We start from the raw sequence: 19,476 nt of genomic DNA on the forward strand, positions 1-19,476 counted from the left end.
TCTGACCAAAAAAAGCCAAAAACATGACCATAACTTCCAAATCTGACAAAAGAATAAAGTTAACACCAAAAAAACATCTTACAAAGTTCTGGCAAAAGTTGACAATATGAGAAACAAGAAAAACGTGAGAAGTTAAAAAAAATAATTTTAAATTTGCAAGAAAATGAGTCGAACAAAAAAATACAACAAGAATCTCAATTTGTGATTTTAATTACATAAAAATCAGTAAAAAGGGGCAACATCTGACCTGCCACATGATTTTATGTGGCCCGCGAAGCCAAATCTAGTGTCAATTGACCCCTCCGTACAGGGCACTTAACCAGGCCTCCTGAAGTGACGTCACGCCACGTGCACTGACGTCAGACAAACAATTAGCAAAAATATCGGCGCAGCAATAAAAGAATAGAGCGAAACTGTCCGATTTACTGGCTGATTTCTCACTCGCATTCTTAGCTAACAGTGAAATATCGTTGAAAAGCATACGGCAGGGCTTCAAGTATTTCAGCGAGGGGTATTTCAATGGTATTTACATGCATATCGACGGAGAAACCGTTAATATTAGCGTGAGATCTTTCCAGAGTCAGAGGAAGACCGAGAAGCCACATAATGTAATATATTATAACCCAAAGACGAATTCGTCATTGACAGTTTCCTATTTTCGTGTTACATCTCACACTTGTGTGCAGAATCTGTATAGCCGTTTGTGAACCACCGTATGAAGGAAAAGAAGGTGAGGCTTGATTTACGAGTTGTTTCTCTCGTTTTCTTTGTATAACGTCACGCGCTCCCCTCAATAATTATTCTTGAATTAGTGCCGAACCTACGCAAGTCCCGACCGAGTACGACAATCACTACTTTAGTGTCCTCAAAGATCCTTCCTTCAGTCTTGGTGTCTCGGTGCACGTCGAAGGATTTTAAGACTGCTAGACCGGTTTAGCTTAGCTAATTAGCCGCGAACAATGGCACACGTTTGTACAGTCAGATCATCGCAAAATATCGCTCAATACAGATCAAGTGTGTCAATCATTTACACGTCGCTATGTTATGCAAGCGAAGAACTGCTAATTCATTTATATGAGACATGGATTGAAAATCAAATATAGGACTTACCTTCGTGCAAACATCTGTTCCGGTTGATGGATTCAGTTGATCATGCGGTCTTCCTCAAAGTTTTATCCATCAAAGACATTTTTCGTACTCGGTCTTCTGTTCTGGTTGATTTTAGATGGATTCAGTTGATGATGCGGTCTTCCACAAAGTTTGATCCATCGAAGGCATTTTTCGTACTGGGTCTTCGGTTTTGGAAAGGGTACGAATCGAACTCCACCAACTAGCCTTTCAGGATTCCTGTCGTCACTATTATAAAGTCCGTGACTACACCTCTTAATCATATCTATTGTTAAAGAACCCAAATATGCAATAAAACGCCAACAGAAGCTACACTGGACCATCCAGCCAGCGTTGTCTGAGATTATGCAGATCTCTGGCCTCTGATTGGTCAGTGACGGGGATTGCGCAACATCCACGAAGGGGTCAATTTCCATGATTCTAGTAAAAATCTGTACCAAAATTTCAAAATGTCATATATCATAAACGATAAAGTTGAAATATTACAAGCATTTTGGTTTTACCAAACGTGAATAGTTGAAAAACACATTACCCTTGATATCTGATAACAAAACTAGTTCATAAATTGAATATGTGAATATGATGAGATGACTAAATATTTTTGTCTCCCAGCCATAATGGTCCTCTGAGGGAAACCAAAACAACAATGTGGCCCGTGAGAAAAATGAGTTCGACACCTCTGGTGTAGAACTACCAAACTAAAATTACAACTAAAATTATTAACAATTTTTCAAAAGATGTTCATAATCTGGCCCAAGAACCGATGACAAAAAGTAGTCAAAACAATTTGCAAAAATGACAAAAAAAGGATAAAAATCAGACATAAACTGAAAAGATTTAAAAATCTGACAAAAAAATTGGGCAAGAAAAATATTGCATATGTGTTTGCACGTTTGTATTTTCAAGGTGATGGAGCGTCTGTGCGCACGCGTCCAGCAGCAGGTTTGCCAGCTGCGAGGCGTCGGAGAGGCCGACGACATCCAAGCCGCCAAGCAAGTGCTGAAGGAGGCCAGGAATTCCCGCGCGGTGAGACTCGCCGGGATGCGTCACGCGCGGAGGGAAAAAATAAAATGAAGAAATTTTTCCTCTTTGCACACTCCTAGCTGTACCCCTCCCTGTGCGAACTGGCCCACGTGCTTTCTGTGGACGGGCCAGTCCGCCAACGTCTGGACTCGCTGGCCAGCGAGCTTGCCAAAGCCGCCGACAAGGAGCTTCAGGTAGCTTTTTTTTTTTTTTTCCTATGTTCATTACTTATATCCGATTCCATGTATATATATATTTTTTCTTAAATGATTCGTATCCCGGTTGTCTCACTTGAGAGCAGAACGATCCGAATTGTGCCTTGAACCGTGATCTCGCTGAATTGAGTACGAGCGGCTGTCCCCCGCGCAGGTGATCGTGGACTCGATGGTGTCTCTGTGCCGTGAGCTGTGCCCTCTGTCGTCCGCCGCGGCGGAGCGGCTGGCCACGCCGCTCTCGGCCGTCTCGGAGAGCGTGTCTGTCCCCCGTGCCGCCATCCGGACCGCACTGATGGAAAGGGCAGCGCAGGACGTCCATCGAGCCTTAGAGTAAGTCCAAGAAAGAGATGGCACACACTTTCATAACATGGAAATATTAACGGTTATCCTCACGAGGGTGGCGGGAGTGCTGGAGCCTATCCTATTCATTCATGAGGCAGGGTACACCCTGAACTGGTTGCCAGCCAATCGCAAGGCACATAGAGACAGACAACAGTTGCACTCACAATCACAGCTATTGTCACGAATCTCCGGTGCGGGGCTGGACCCAAATGCAGGACTCCGGGACAAGGACATGATGTTAGGCGTAGTTTCATTCAAGCTGAGGTGGCACAGAAACACTGTGACAAGGTTAGCTCAACACTCCACTATTTTCAGTGGTGGAGGTTCCTACTGTCAGTGAAAGCAACTCACAAACTCAGGGCACAACACACAATGAATTGGCAGGACATCAGAACTGTGAAACCAACACTTTAACCAGTTGTTCCACTGTGCCGCCAGTCGACATTATTATTTTTAGAATATTTAATTTATTTGCTGCAAGCAGCGTGCAAATGTTTACTGTTCACTTTGAATTGTATTACTGTAAATATGCTTTTTTTTTTTAAATGAAACTGCTACATTAAATGTTCATCCTCTTTTTAGGAACATGCATAGTACATCATGTTTTCGGAAAAGTGCAATACTAATCTTATCTAATGTTCTATTTAGGCTAGTGAAACCTCAATATTGGTTCTTTTTAGGGAAGTGCAACATCAAGAGGTTGGTCTTATTTTCAAGAAAGTCTGTCGTCTTTTCTCCGCAGTAAGGTTGGGACGTAATCTTGACGTTATGATGTATCGCCTGTTATGACAGGGCATCAAATATCGACGTCTGCCATCGCTCACTCCACTTGGCCCCAACGCAAGCGGACTGTCATTTAAAAACAAAACGTGACAAATCGGTCGCTCTGGCTCATTTTTCCTCTTTCATCCTCTGCAGAGAAGTCAAACTGTCTGTGGTTTCCTATCTCACCAACTCCATTGTGGACCAAATCCTGCAGGAGCTCTACGCTACCCACAAAAAACTGGTAACTATAACCTTGTCGAAGTTCACGTTCAACGTGCGCCTTGAGTGGTCAAAAGTCCAACATGAAAGAGTCGCAGACCCACCAGGTGTCTCATCTCAAACGCTGGGATGGGTCGTGCGAAGACGCCACGGGCTGGAGGTTCAACAGGCACAGAGACTCTCTGGACATCACTGAGGAGGAGCTCGGCACCAGTATAGTAAGTGAGGGTACGCTGTGAGGAGAACCAAAAAGATGTAGTTGTATCCCTCAAAGCGTAAGCGTTAATCAATGCGGTGAAAGGTGATGAACGGGCAATTGAAAATGTATCTTAAAATGTAGCTAGTGTCTTGAGGTGTTCCACAAGGATCTGTTTGCATCCCCTTATTCCTCACTTAGTCGATGTAACTGTAATCTTGCTTGTATCTTTGCTAACAATCAAACTTTGCGATTTAAAGACTTCAAACATTTCTTCAGGAGTTGTCGGCGTGAAGAATCTCCGATGTTTGTTTTATATTTAGCTCTTTTGAGTTTGCGCAGAACATTGCTCACAGCAGACGCAAGCCCCCTCCTTTCCCCTGGGCTGTCTCGGTATTCTGTGGCCGACACGCCATGTTTCTGTCTCCAGTCTTTCAGCGTATTCCCTCCCTTCCAGGACACAATAGCCATTAAGAAGCGCAGCTCGAGAACAAGACGAATACGACCCGTCTCCACCAGGCTGAGTGAGTAGTGCTGCGCATCCTGCGCCAGTCTCCTGTTTTCCCGTCAGAGCCCTCCCGCTGTGACACAAATTGCTCCATTAGCTTACTTTCTGATGAGGCCATTTTTCCCTTTTGTGGTCTCGCCGCCAGAAAGATGACTCAGAGGGTTTTTTTTTTTTTTGTCCAATTCCAGCCGAGCAGTAATGGAGATTTTGATTGATGACAGGGATGATTAACAAATATCAAATGACTGTTTACCGGCAGCGTGATGGATAGCATGCTCTCTTCAGTGTCTGAAGTTTGGGTTTGAGTCTCTGTCCTACTTTGTGAAGTTTGCATGCACCCCCCCCCCCCCCCCCCCCCCCCATGCTTGGGTGGGTAGTCTCATTTCAAAAACCTGCACGCCCGGTTCATCGAAAACTAAATTCTCATTCGATGTGAATGCAAGCGTGAAAGCTTGCTTGTCTATAGACTGTTTTCGACTGACGTCACACACGTGGAACGTAGTCGCCATTTTGGTTTGGTGAATTTCCGTAAACAAACCGTAACTAAGCTGGAATCGTTTCAGAAAGGCGTACAAATGGGGCACACTGCTATGTTATCGGTTGCTCAAACAAAAGCGGCCGTTTGTAAAGCGTCTTTTTTTCGACTGCCAGCTGTGACCAAGAACCAGTGCGAGAAAACGGAGCAGTTAGCAACCAAACGGCGACAACTGTGGACGTCTCGTATTAGTCGATCTCGCAGCAAAGTCATTCCCTTATGTCCGAGTTTGCTCGGAACATTTTGTTCTTGGTAAGTATTGGATACTTTTTAGAACCTATTTAGCTATAAATAAATTCTGTGAAGAAGTATTCTTTAGGGCCAAGGGCCTACATAATACTCACGTGTGAATGCAATGCATGCCTCGAAAATCTGTATTTTCTGTTTTATTATAATAAGTTTGCAAAAACGAGATACCGCACCGCTAGCTGTTTTGTGAATTGAGTTAAAAATGTAGCCGTGCAAGTGAAGAAAGAGGTACGGGTTCCACTTGGGACTCATCCCGGTCCAAGCTCTCTCTCTCTCTCTCTCTCTCTCTCGGTAGCAAAAACGAAAATAATAATCTTTCGTTGGTATAATCAACATAATTTAACACAACGATGACTTGAATCACGCGGTTCATACTTAAATTGGATTGTGCGGTATGCTAACCTTAGCAGTATGGAGACATAGGTTGCTTTCAATGGATACCGCCGCATGACGAACCCAGCCATTGATAATTGCTTGTAGGCCTCCAGACTTTTGACCTTTGACCTTTCTTTAATTTGTCCACGGTATAAGCGCTTGTCGAGAAGAGGAAATAGCTGACGATGTTTGGATAGGTTACATTTGTGTGCTCCATTCGTGTTTTTCCAAGGTATGTGGGTCGACATTGTTGATCAAAGCAAACTTCTTGTCATAACGGTTTCTTGAAACAACATCTTTTTTTGCCATCATGCGTCAGTTTTGTCAGTCGTACGAAAATGTATGTAATTCCGGTCTGTATGCAAAAGCATTTGAGTGAACGGCGCGTCAGCAGAATGAACCCATCCGACATGGCCAGGTTGCCTGGATGTAGTCACGTGGTCTAAAACAGTCTACAGGTGACCTGGGATTGACCTGTGACCAGCTTCTCTGGCCCCAAAGTCAGTTTTTTCCCCCACCCATGTTCTCTCAGGTCTCTGCGACGACTCCAGCTCCTCGCCGCCCCCTTCCCTCCCCTCCTACTCCACGCCGCTGTCCCGCTCAACCTCCTGGGAGGGCCTGTCTGCGCTGCCCACGCAGGGTCTGCCGCTCCACCACGTGACCAGAGTCCGCCCGAGACCTCCACGCAGGCACAAAGGAGGATACCTACCCGCTGACACGGTGAGGGGTATTTCACTTTGGGTCAACTGTAGTACTTCCTTCCTCTCGTCAATCCTTAGCGCTCAGGCCCGACTGGCCGCTCCGTGTGGGGTAATCGCTTGCGTTACGTCATTTCCCTGGAGATGGCAATCTATTTCTTTGATTGCCTTTATAAATAGAACCTACTGGAAGTGATGTAACCACTTAAAAATGGTGTGTTTATCTTTTGTGTGTTCAGAATTGTAGTGAAAATGGAGGTACAAGCCCTCTGGATGACGGACTGCCAGATTTTTATACTAAAAGAGTCCTTCCGGATAGGTAAGCGTTTCCTCATTCCCACTGTTAAAATGACCCTCATCGCTCTTCAGTGTAGATTTTTTTTTTTTTTTTTAATTCCTTAAACTCAACACTAACTCGTTTGACTGAGGGTCCTTGAATGCACCACTGTGGTGTATGTTTATGTGGCCCCTCAGAGCCAAATCCAGAGTTTCCATTTCCATGATTCTTGTAAAAATCTGTACCAAAATTTCAAATTGTCATATATCATACATGATCAAGTTGAGATATTACTAGCATTTTTGTGTTACCACACATGAATAGTTGCAAAAAACAATTTACCCTCGATTTCTGATTCAGATTCTGGTTCATATATTATGTCAGCATGATGAGATGATTAAACATTTTTATTGTTTCACAGTTAAAACGGCCCTTGGAGGGAAACCCGAACTACAACATGGCCCATGAGAAAAATGAGTTTGACACCCCTGCTTTAAAAGAACAAATTTAAGTATAATTTTCTCATTAATGAAATGCATGTTTGACCCATAAATGGCAACGTGATGTTGCTTTTCAGTGAATACTACATTTTAAAGAAACCTGCACACTTTAAAATTCATAAAGAATTGGAAGGGGTCCCCCACCCCACCCCACTCTTGCAAAACAACACTGTTAGATCTTATTTGTCCACAGGGTCTGTAAATGCACCAGTTTCATGTTTTCGAGAGATTCGTCATATGAATAATTTTAGAAACTGCCGCAGTAAAAAAAAATTAATAAATAAAAATGAAATCAAATTTCCTTCTTTCTTCAGGTCTCATTTGTCTCAGAGTCCTTGAATGTACCAGCGAAGTAAATTTTAGACAGATAAGCAGCAATGTTAAGCTTCTTAAGTAGTTCATTTCGGGAGACGGTGTAGTGCATGGGTGTCCAACTGTTTTTTGTCACGGGCCAAATCGGAGTTCTGGTTTTCCTCATCGGGCCTAATCGGGCCGTTATGACTATGAAACCATCATTTTTGACCGTCTCATTATAATTTAAAATTTTGGTACAGATTTGAACAAAAATCTCAGAGGTTCATACACGTGATTTAGCTTCGCGGGCCACATAAAATCATGCGGCAGGCTGGCTCTGGCCCCCGGGCCTTGAGTTTGACACCTGTGGTGTAGTGGTACACACGCCTGCCTTTGGTCCGGGCAGCGTGAGATCGATTCCCGCTCAGTGATGATGTTGATATCTGCCCTGCGACTGACTGCCGACCGGTTCACGGTGTAGTCCGCCGTTCGCCCGAAGCTAGCTGGGATAGGCTCCGGCTTTCCTGCGACCCGTGTGAGGATAAGCGGCTTGGATCATGACATAACATGACAAGTAGTTCATTTCAAACAAATCTACCTCGAAATACGTCTGCGTAGGAAAAGAAAACAAAGAGGAGGACTTGAAGGCGGCAAACCATTGTGTACTGAGAGGTGTTGCCTAGCAACAGACAAACTGCAGAAGGAAAAACAGCCAGCAAACGCGGGCGTTAAATGCAATGATTTCCCGACAGAGTTGACACGGGCCATGTGGTATGATTGTGCCAGCTGGGACCGAGCGTGTCTGACACACCAACTCTGACCTTTTTCTTCTTCTTCTGCTTCTTCTTCTTCTTCTCCAGTCAACTCTCTTCTCTGCACAACACGCACTCACTGAGGCGGAAGAAAAGGAGGAACGTCCTGGCCATCTTCGGTTTCCGCAGAAACCGCAACCAGACGCTGTCCAACCAGGAGTCGGACGCCGACTTTTACGGAGATCACACCGTTGCTACGGCACCCACAGGGTTTGTATCCCTACAGTGATACCTTGATTTGAACAAGTTTGTTGCTCAATTTACTCATATACGGAAATGCATTTTCCTTGTTAGACTTTATTGAAATGCCATAATCTCTTTCAGCCCCCATACAAAAAAAGCCCAATTTTTTTGTTATAGTCTCTCACTGACTTTCCCGGGCAGTGTCGTCAGCAAACTGCGTCACGTGTACCCAAAATTCGTCGCAGTGATGTTTTAAACTAAAGTACAGCAGTTGTAGAAAATCTCTCTCTATATAAATATCCATAAGTATATTTTTCTTTTTAAATGCATTTCTGCCTGTCGATGTGGTTTTGTGTTTGCACTCGCTATTCGCCAGGCTAGCGTTGGTATTTGTGCATTCATTTCATAAAATTTGTGTTCTAAACAAATAGGGTACTTAGTAATTATTTTTTCAATATATATGAATTTAGGATTAATTGGCATTCTGTGAGTCATTGCCACATTAACCCAAGTGACCTGTAAAGATGTGTATCCAACCTGTGCCGGTGAGTAATTGCAATACGCTGACCTTTATTAAAAAAAAAAAAAAAAAAAACTGCCACGCTGCACTGAATCTGCAATAAAGGACTGAATAAGCAATTACTGTAAACAAATAAACTGCTTTTAAAAATATTACTGAATGTGCTGTTGTATGGGCTTCGACTAGAAAGTAGGAATTTGGGTATTAAGGCCACCTGAAGTCAATGTAAAAAAATAAAAATAAAACTGGTACCATTAGTGGCTCATATACATGAACTACCTCAAATTGCTTGATGGGGCGGCACGGTGGGCCAGATGGAAAGCGTTGTGGCCTCACAGTTCTGAGGTCCCGGGTTCAATCCCAGCCCCGCCTATCTGGAGTTTGTATGTTTTCCCCGTGCCTGCGTTGGGTTTTCTCCTGGCACTCCGGTTTCCTCCCACATCCCAAAAACACGCAACATGAATTGGACACTCTAAATTGCCCATAGGTGTGATTGCGAGTGAGACTGTTGTCTGTCTCCATGTGCCCTGCGATTGGCTGGCAACCAGTTCAGGGTGTACCCCCGCCTCCTGCCCATTGACAGCTGGGATAGGTCCCTTGTGAGGATAAGAGGCTTAGAAAATGGATGGAAGGAAATTGCTCGAGGCTCTGTTCTCAATGAATCTTTACCATCTTTTAGCTATTAAAATCCGAGATGACGCCACTGAAATACCATCTGCTCCGCATCTTTGAGTGTCCTTAAATGCTTCTCTGTGGTTCTTTTCAGGACACCCGGCAGCCATGCATCTATCAGATTCCCCTGACAAATATGCGCCTTATTTATCTTTATTTTCCTCTTATGGCGTACACAGACGTGTAGACACAGATGTCGGCGACAGCCGGCGGCTCGCATTTTACTGCCAGAAAATGACAGTCGTAAACTCTATCCTTCCATGCTTCCGATTTTCTTTACCGCTTATCAGGATCAGGTCCTTGGGGAACCGGGGCCTATCCCTGACTTTGGGCAGAAACCGGACTACACCCTGAAGTGGTCGGCAGTCAGTTGCAGAGTTGATGTAGAGAGACGGTCAATCGTTGTCGCTTGGGCTGTCAAAGTTGAAACGTTAACTCGTGAATAATCGCACCCAAAAATTTCACATTAATCATGCATTAACTTTAACCACACAATTTAGGTTGCCCACACACACTCCATTATCTTAACCGCAGATGGGTACCTGAAAGGCAGCAACTGGTGTTCTCAGGTTTTACTTTAAAAGTCACCCTAATGGGAAGACAAAGGTCATTTGCATAATAGGGCAGTGCTGAACTCTTTCCACCCAATCACAGTAAGGTCCAAATACCATCCACCCTTCCATCCATTTTCTTTGCCGCTTATCCTCACAAGAGCCTATCCCAGCTGTCAACAGGCAGGAATCGCGGTACACCCTGAACTGGTTGCTAGCCAATCCCAGGGCACATCGAGACAAACAGCCAGACTCACAAACACACCTAGGGGCAATTTAGAGTGTCCAATTGTTGTTGCATGTTTTTAGGATCTGGGAGGAAACTGGAAGGCCGGAGAAAACCAACGCAGGCACGGGGAGAACATGCAATCTCCAAACAGGCGGGTCGGGGACCTCAGAACTGTGAGGCCAACGCTTTCCAGCTGAGCCACCCTGCCTGTGCTTCATCGCAAATAATCAATATTCAAACGTTTGATTGATTGATTGACGGCCCAAATTCGTACTCAAGTTCATTTATCGCTCGGGAGAGACTTATCACGTCATCATACTTCCTTGATACTAATTCCTATGTTACGCTCTGGCTGGAGCTCTGCTGCCATCTTGTGGCCTTATAGGGCATTACAAGAAAAGGACAAAAACTGTGACTAAGGATAGGTTCCATAATAAGAAAGAAATGCACTAATTTGTAAATAACCACCTGTAAGTAGATGGGGGGTCCGGTCTAGTTGCGTATCTGCTCGTATTGATGGTCCCGGGTTCTGATTTTCAGGACGGCCACAGAGAATGTGTACACGCTCCTCCAACCTACGAGGTCTGCGACCAGGCTGGGGTCTCCGGGGGATGGGCCCGATGGGAAGAATACTTTGGTTTTGAGTCTGCCACCACCAATGCCAGGCATTCAGCATCCAACCGTGGGAGGAAGCAAGCACCCCTTTTACTCCCCCACCGAGGTACAGTCGCAACAGCTGGCACGCGTAGAATTACTTCACCAACATTTTTGTCTTCGACAGCGCTCCGAAAAGGAGGCGGCGCCCGAGCATCGGCCAGCGGAGGCCGACAAGTACTGGGCGGACGATAAGCAGAGGACCAGTGAGGTTCTCCAGGCTGGAGACATGTGGATGCCGGGCGAGGGCCACTCGGACAGGTGGCGCTCGGACGAGAGGCCGGGAGAGGCTTTGACCGCCGACAGACAGTGGACGGCGGAGAGACACACGCAATGGCAGATCGACAGGAAGATGGAGAGACAGCGGCTGGCCGGCAGGCAGATAGACCGCTCGTGGTCGGAGGGCAAGCAGACGGACTTACAGCCGGACGCGCAGTGGACGGACAGGAGTGTGTGGAAGGCGGACAGGCAAGTCCAGGCGCTTCATTTCTCTCAAAGGCCGTTGCCGCCGTACCCTTTGGACAGGACGCCCTCCCCTAAAAAGGAAGCGAGCACAGAGGTTGAGTCGCAGGGCGAGAGACGAGTCAGTCCCGATGCTTGCGTGGAAGGCTGGAGGAGCGGCTACGCCGGGCGACCGGCGCCCTGCGTGTCGAAACCCGAACCCCCGCCGCAAAGTAGCAAACCCAGCTTGTCCAAACTGAGGCAAAGGCATCGACAGGAAAGCTCCGACACGCTACCTGGTAGGCAAAGACGACAATCACTCGCCTTTTTTCCCCACGGCGCCCATAGTTGCCCGGTAGGATTGGACTGTGACGACTCCTGTGTTGCTGCAGAGGAGGATGACGAGGGCGAGAGGGATCCGGCCAGGATGGACAAGAAGGACTGGGACAGAAGAAGAGATATGGAGGGTCAACCTCCCCCGATTCCTGAAAAGGTGCGAGGACACGACTCCAAATATTTTCATCGTTATAGTAATATTTCGCTCTTTGCTGGAGTTAGTGTCCTCACCACCCCTGCAATAAATGAAATTGGCAAAGTAGCGATCAAATTTTTGTTGTTGTTCGTACATATTTTAAAGCTATATGAACCTCTCCAATACTTTTTCTATCATCTTAGTCATTTTAAAGTCTTTAAAGCAGGGGTGTCAAACTAATTTCTCTCGCGGGCCACATTCTTGTTCCCGTTTCCCTCAGAGGACCATTATGACTGGGAAACAAATCTTTAGTCATATTCACATCAATTTATGAACTAGTTTTGGAATTGGAAATCAAGGGTCATGTGTTTTTCAACTATTAACGTTTGGTAACACAAAAATGTTTGTAATGTCTCATATCATTTATGATATATGACAATTTGAAATTTTGGTACAGATTTTTTACTAGAATCGTGGTAATTAACACTCGAGGTTTGGCTTCGCGGGCCACCTAAAATCATGTGGCGGGCCAGATCTGGCCCCCGGACCTTGATTTTGACACCTGGGCTTAAAAGTAATGTACTGTAAACTACGTATATTCCTTGTAATGTTTGTTTTGACACATTTCTCATTGTTTCAAACAGCCAAAGACGACGACGTACGTGACCTTCCCGAAAGAACCGGCCCCGGAAAGGACCTTACCCCCTCCGCCTTTGCCCCCGCCCGTCAGCAGGCCCGCGCACGGGATGCCAGACCGAGCCGCCAGTCAAGGTCAGTGAAAGTGATGCTTGTGTTGGATTTTTTTTTTTTTTTTTTTTTTTGCAAATGCAAATGTCCTGTTGCTATTTTTTGCTCATCCGTTTCAAAGCGCAGCGGGACAAGTAGGTGACAGTGACAATGACGGTTGTGTCAAAGTTGTGGTCTTATAAATAGCCCGTTTCCCACAATGCTTGATGACGCCGCTGTTGAAAATAATTTTGTCGTGAAATGACAAAAATAAATGTGATTAAAGAGTCCTTGTGCCCTCCTTTTCATGGCGAATAGTCAAAATAAAGACCGAACTTATTCCGGCTGGGAATTATTTAACGTGCCTTTTGATTGTTGAAAAATGGTGTGAAAATTGTATTTTTCAGATTCACCACGACATGGATAACTGAGTTTGTGGGCCTCAACATGCCTCAAAATTAATATTATTGGGGGCTTGATTGTCACAAAGGATGATCATTTTTAATAGTTTAACAGTCATGAAAAAACATATGTGGTCCCGTTTATCGGTCATCATGGTTTTTTCAAACTTTCAAAAATTTGATGAATAAAGTAACCAATGGCGACACGGTGGAGCAGCTGGAAAGCATTGGCCTCACAGTTCTGAGGTCTCTGGTTCAATTCCAGACCCGCCTGTTTGGAGTTTGCATGTTCTCCCCGTGCCTGCGTGTGGGTTTTCTCCTGGCACTCCGGTTTCCTCCCGCATCCCAAAAACACGCAACATTAATTGGACACTCTAAATTGCCCATAGGTGTGATTGCGAGTGCGATTGGTTGTTTGTCTCTATTTTCCCTGCGATTGGCTGGCAACCAGTTCAGGGTGTACCCCCGCCTCCTGCCCGTTGACAGCTGGGATAGGCTCCAGCACTCCCGTGACCCTCGTGAGGATAAGTGGCTAAGAAAATGGATGGATGGATGGATGGATGGATGGATGGATGGATGGATGGATGGATGGATGGATGGATGGATGGATGAATTAACCAGTTGGTTGTGCGTGGATGAGTTTGGTGAAAAAAAAGAACCTCACAGCAGCATCCTGTGCTTTCCTGCCACTCACTCAGGCGACGAAGGATCGAGGCCTCAGGCGCCCGTCAAACCCCAGAGGAACCGAAAAGCCATGTCGTACGACGCAGGTATTGCCTCGCCGTGTGCTCAACCAATCTAATACGTCAATGTTACCCGTACGCGCATAGCATTTTTGTACCTGGCTAACGTTGCTCCGTGTCTCCTCCCATGTCCTGGTTCGACTCAGGCACCGACAGGGACAGCCCCACTAACATTGAGAAGCCCCCAAATCGCAAAGCCCCTGAGAAAAAGCCTAGACTGCCCCAAAACAGAAATAAGTCACTGGACTTGTCTGGTACATGTCTGCTTTTTATATATGTGTCTGGATGTGCGTAAGCATGCAAAATTGTCAGTGACGTGTTTGTCCTGTGGCGTATATGACACGATTCCAAAAATTGCAAAATATAATGACAACTGAATCGCGGTTTTGGGGGGCCTCAATGTGATATGCGAGAGAATGACCAACTTTTGTGTCTTGCTGAAAATGTACAGTAATCCTTCTCTACTTCACGATCACCTATCATGGATTCAGTGCTTTGTGGAATTACCACCCCACCCCACCCCCCCAAAAAAAGCCGGATCGTTACGTACTAATGCGCCATCCCTGCTGCGGTGACATGGACCAATGAAGCAAAAAATTACATGAAATAATAAATTAAATTAAAGTAAAATTAAATGAAATTAAAAAAAAAAACATTAGTACAGTAATGTAGCGGGAAGCCACATTAATAGGCTGTAATGCGGCATCCCCAGTAAGACGACAAGGACCTATGAAGCAAGGGGGGGGGACACAATTTACCCCTGCTTTGCAGTTTTTCCCCTTTTCGCCGGTGGGTCTGGTACCAATTAACCGAAAAACGTGGGATTACTGTGCCGTAATTCCTACAAAGCGAACCTGGTTATAAGCGTCGGTACACAAAGAGTTTAACGCTAGCGTGGCGCTACCTAGCTCATAAGCAGGTGCGCTAACGCTAACGCTGGCACCGCATAAACCGCAGGGTTGAAAGCGTGTGGGAAAAAAGTCGCGGCTTGCAGCCGGAAATTACGGTATATGCTGTGATTTCAGGGTCCCTGAGAAAAACTAAGCAGTGCCCCATTGTAGTTAGAAAAATATTTGCCTCGTTTTTAGTTTTACAGAGTGACACAAAATTAGGCGGATATGTCAACGGCGCACAAAAAAAAGGCCTCAAGGGCCCGCCCCTGAAATTGAACAAGTCAGCCATTTCTCACTTAGTAATGTCCCTTGTGACATTAGGGGGAAAAAATGAGCCCCCGCCGCCACATTCATCACTCGACACAAAAATTGGGGCGGAAATTTGTATTCTATCAGGATGCACAAAAACAATTGGAACAGGAAGTCATCTATTCCAATTTGTGGTGGCCGTATACAGCAAATTCCAAAGATTGATACTGCGGGTGTTTTTTTTTTTGTTTTGGTTTTTTTTCTTTTGCTACCAAATACAAAAATTGCATGACATCCACGTTTGATGATCAATTGAAAGAGTCCCAATTAAATATTTGTGTTTATAAGCTAAACGATTGACTGGCTTTTTGGGCCATTCTGAAACGGGGACTATTGGCTCTTTGACGCAGCTCTCGCGGTTGTATTTTATTTGGCCATCATTGCATAAAAACATCTTTTCATTTGGTTGTTTTTTCACAGACAACTTCAACACGGGACCCGGTCACAGCGAGCTGGTGTGACGGAGTAAAACACACACATCTGCGCCACTAAGTTAACGGTGTTTGCTTCTTGGGAGGACCCTCATCATCGACACCCCCCAATCTGACTCGTCGGTAGTAAAATAGTATTTTTGGGGGGCGGGTGATACTGTCTTACTAGAATGTGATTTCTACAACTGGAGTGCCCGCTGACACAGCCGACTGCCTTGATTATGACTTGTTTCTTGCGGATTTCTATCTGAAAGGTGATATTATATTTTATAGAGAGAGGGAAAAAATCAATATTATGTATGAGCACCCCCACCAAACCACAAACACACTGTTATGAATGAATGTATGAATAATAAAAAAAAAAAAAAGTCACAGATCAACTGGTTTTTGCACGACTCTTTCTGCAATTTTATTGGTTTACTTATGATAATTATGTTTTTGTTTATTAGTTGTGTCCATTCGTCCAGCGAGAGGAACAATTGCGACACTTACCAGCTCTCAAAGGCACGCCATGGAGTTGAGGTCAGGCTCTCCCACACCAAACTCGGCCTTTCTCGTTGTATTTGAAGCGTTATCAGATCAATGCTTCGATTCCACTCAGTCGGCATGTACTACTACTCTCTGTGTGACTTTGGTTTCTCTTTAAACTTCTTGTTAACTTTTACCCGTTAAAAAATAGATTTTGTGTGCAAATGTTGGTCGGGGATGAGATCCTGCCCCAAGTGGTGATCACTTATCTTGGAGTCTTGCCCACGAGTGAGGGAAGAATGGAGCGGGAGATCGACAAGACGGATCAGTGCAGCGTCTGGAGTGATGCGGACTTTGCATCGGTCCGTTTTGGTGAAGAGGGAGCTAAGTCGAAAGGCGAAGCTCTCAATTTACCAGTCGATCTACGTTCCTACCCTCACCTGTGGACACGAGCTGTGGGTCGTGACCGAAAGAACAAGATCGGCCGAAATGAGTTTCCTCCGCAGGGTGTCAGGGGGTCTCCCTTAGAGATAGGGTGAGAAGCTCGGTCATCTGAAAGGGGCTCAGCTACTGCTCCTACACATTGAGAGGTGGCTGGGGCATCTGATCCGGACGCCTTCCTGCTGAGGTGTTCCAGGCATGTCCCACCAGAAAGAGACGACCCAGGACACGCTGGAGAGACTATGTCTCTCGACTGGCTTGGGAACTCCTCAAGTTCGGAAGAGCTGGAAGAAGTGGCCGGGGAAAGGGAAGTCTGGGTATCCCTGCTGAAACTACTCCCCCTGCGACCCGATCCGGTAAAGTGGTAGAAAATTGATGGATGGATGGAAATATTGGAAAAATTTGTACGGTGAAATTACTCGGGCTTTTTTTTCTCTACTCCCGTTTGAAGTTTACTGTCAAACTAAAGATAAAATATAATATAATAATGTCTATTTCACACAACGGCATAGCATTCCGATAATGAAGTCATTTTAGCTTTATGCTAGAAAATACAAAATACCAAGACGAACTAATGAATAACATCGGTGTTAGTGTTATAACCCCTTAAGGACCAGATATTTGAACAAAAACAATGGAGTGACGCATCTAGACAATATAATAAGCACATGGCTGTATTTATATCCTCTGCGAAGAAACACCAATATTACTCTTAATTCTTTGACATAACTTCTTTTTCTAAATTAATTTTATAAAGTAGTATTGTCTAAAGATGTCATACTTGTTTCTTGAGATAAAGTCATCAAATTCAAGTTCCATATTTTGCATAAAGCGGCATCTGCTTGCGCTGTTGACTTAAAAAGTGCAAATTGCCCCATTAGAGCCGTCCGTCATCAGGCCGCAATCATCGACATCCATTTTGAGTCTAATGACTCAAGAGCTCGCAAGCGCGGCTCCTTTTGATTTTTTTTTTTGGGGGGGAGGGGGGGGCTATTTATACGACTCAGAAATAATGCACAGCCCTCCGAGCCCACCCACCACCCTTCCCATGTCACCATGGCGACCGCGTTTTGCCGCCACAAGGCGGAGGATATGGAACAGCAGGGGGCGACTGATCACCGCAAAAAGGCAAGGCGGGCGGGCGGTGGACACACGCACACACACACAGCTGCAGCCTCCCAGGTTGCCGTTAGCAACCATTGCCCTGACCTTTTCTCCATTTCTGATGTAACAGTTCAAATTCAAAGTTCCGTTTTGACTTTCCACGCTGCGTTCAGTCATTTCTGCGTCTTCGCAAGTGAGGAACGATGCCAAAAAGTGTACGTTATTGTCTCGGTTAGGGTTAGGGCTCCCACAAAGGGTTTCAAATCGGGGTTGGAGTTTAAAATTAGGGTTATGAACATCCATCCATCCATTTACATACCCGCTTATCCTCACAAGGTTCGCGGGATTGGCTTGAGCCAATCCCAGCAGTCAACGGGCAGGAGCCATGGGACACCCTGAAGTGGTTCCCAGACCAATCGCAGGGCACATTGAGAGAGACAAACAACCACACACAGAATCGCGCCTCGGGGCAATTTATAGTGTCCGATTAATGTTGCGTGTTTTTGGGATGTAGGAGGAAACCGGAGTGCCCGAAGAAAATCCACGCATGCACGGGGAGAACATTCAAACTCCACACAGGAGGGTCCTCGATCGAACCCGGGCCCTCAGAACTGTGAGGCCAACGCTTTACCAGCTGAGGCAGGCATCCAAATGTTAGTTGCAAGACAAGGTTAGAGTTTCAAGGAAGGGATAGCGTTTTGAAAAAGGGTTCAATCTTTGACCAAGTCTTACCGTTTCAAGTTCGGTTTTCGAGACAGAGCTAGCGTCATATGAGCAAGCCGAGAGGGGCGTGGCCAGGCAACTGCTCTGGGCGGTTCCACCTCTGACACATGTCACGGCAGTTTCACATTAGGCTCTGTAATTAGACCAAGCATTTTGTTGGAGTTTTTGTCGCTGGCATTTGCGAGTTCGTTACTTTGTGTTAGTGAGTATGCTTCACCGCATCCTGGGTGACTCTGCTACTTCGCCTCATAGTCTTCGAACCTTGTTTCTCGTCTTTTGGATCCTACCTTCTTGGCCTGTGTAATTGGGCATCTCTTTAGTTGAGAATCAAACCCACTGAACATTATGTCTTTGCCTGGGAGTCCTGCATTTGGGTCCACCCCCGCAGCGCTGGGATGTGACACCCGCCGACCCTGGCATTTTTGTGCCTCTCCCTTGTTTTGGACTGCCTTTTGGTATCGACCTATTTCTGGAATAAAGCCACGTTGAATATTATGTCGTTGCCTGGATCTCCTGCATTTGGGTCCGCCCCCGTGTGGCTGGATAGTGACAGTTTATATGTTGAAATTGGGGTTTCAAGGAAGACTGTTTCAAACGAGGGTTAGTGTTTCACAGTAGGGATTTATACAGGGTTTAGATCTTTAAATGAGGGCTTCAAGATAGGGTTGGGGTTTTGAGTCGGGGTTTCAAACCAGTGTAGGGTTTTTAAAGGGTGGATTATGGTTTCAAATTAGCGTGATTGTTTCAAAGTTGATTTTGGAGCCTGGTTCAGCAAGCCAATGTTGGGGGTTTCAAATCAGAGACTTCCAAATTAGGGTTTCAAGACAGTTTGTTACACAGTAGGGTTTAAAGCTAAAAAAAAGAATTAGCACGCGCATCACCGCGGAACAATCATTTCATCATTTCATCAATTAATAATCTTTGACTTTGAGAAACATCTGCTCGTTGGACCTTTACTAATTTTTATCAAAAGACGAATTAAGTACTTGCCCTGGGATTGACAGGCAACCAATTCAGGGTGTACCCCGCCTCCTGCCCGTTGACAGCTGGGAAAGGCTGCAGCACTCCCCGCAACTCGTGTGAGGATATGCGGCTATGAAAATGGATGGATGGAATTAAGTACTTGTATCCCACATAGCACAAAAGTATTTAAAAAAAAGAATTACTATGCACTAATTGCCAGTAATTAGTCGCGGATTACATTCTCGTAATTAACACCGCTCTCTGATGATCGCCTGGCACGCTGCAGTTTAGTACTGAGGCCACCACCGGAGGAAATCTTGGTGCTCTCGTCAGCCGGTCTGATGAGATAAAACGTAAGCGGCTGCGTTTCTGTAATTGACAGCCTCGCTTCGGAGGTCGCTCAAATGCGGATTTAT

General features: G+C 45.4%; 1 protein-coding gene across 3 annotated transcripts in view; it reads left to right on the forward strand.

Annotated features, from left to right (window-relative positions):
- LOC133503491 (capping protein, Arp2/3 and myosin-I linker protein 3-like) overlaps window positions 1-15,720 on the forward strand; it is a 37,840-nt gene extending 22,120 nt beyond the window's left edge. For 2 of the 3 annotated variants that reach the window (XM_061825170.1, XM_061825171.1), the window contains exons 26-41: window positions 2,035-2,154; window positions 2,232-2,345; window positions 2,521-2,696; window positions 3,627-3,714; window positions 3,791-3,910; window positions 4,346-4,412; window positions 6,088-6,275; window positions 6,493-6,572; window positions 8,185-8,346; window positions 10,832-11,012; window positions 11,073-11,685; window positions 11,779-11,879; window positions 12,503-12,629; window positions 13,684-13,755; window positions 13,875-13,982; window positions 15,351-15,720. In XM_061825170.1, coding sequence (XP_061681154.1) covers window positions 2,035-2,154; window positions 2,232-2,345; window positions 2,521-2,696; window positions 3,627-3,714; window positions 3,791-3,910; window positions 4,346-4,412; window positions 6,088-6,275; window positions 6,493-6,572; window positions 8,185-8,346; window positions 10,832-11,012; window positions 11,073-11,685; window positions 11,779-11,879; window positions 12,503-12,629; window positions 13,684-13,755; window positions 13,875-13,982; window positions 15,351-15,391 — 2,358 coding nt within the window. In that variant the 3' untranslated portion in view covers window positions 15,392-15,720. The remainder of the gene's footprint in view (window positions 1-2,034; window positions 2,155-2,231; window positions 2,346-2,520; window positions 2,697-3,626; window positions 3,715-3,790; window positions 3,911-4,345; window positions 4,413-6,087; window positions 6,276-6,492; window positions 6,573-8,184; window positions 8,347-10,831; window positions 11,013-11,072; window positions 11,686-11,778; window positions 11,880-12,502; window positions 12,630-13,683; window positions 13,756-13,874; window positions 13,983-15,350) is intronic. The other variant, XM_061825172.1, reaches the window with a different exon arrangement.
- Window positions 15,721-19,476: the final 3,756 nt, after the last annotated feature.

The sequence above is a fragment of the Syngnathoides biaculeatus genome, chromosome 7 (assembly GCF_019802595.1).
Source record: "Syngnathoides biaculeatus isolate LvHL_M chromosome 7, ASM1980259v1, whole genome shotgun sequence".
Lineage (NCBI taxonomy): Eukaryota > Metazoa > Chordata > Actinopteri > Syngnathiformes > Syngnathidae > Syngnathoides > Syngnathoides biaculeatus.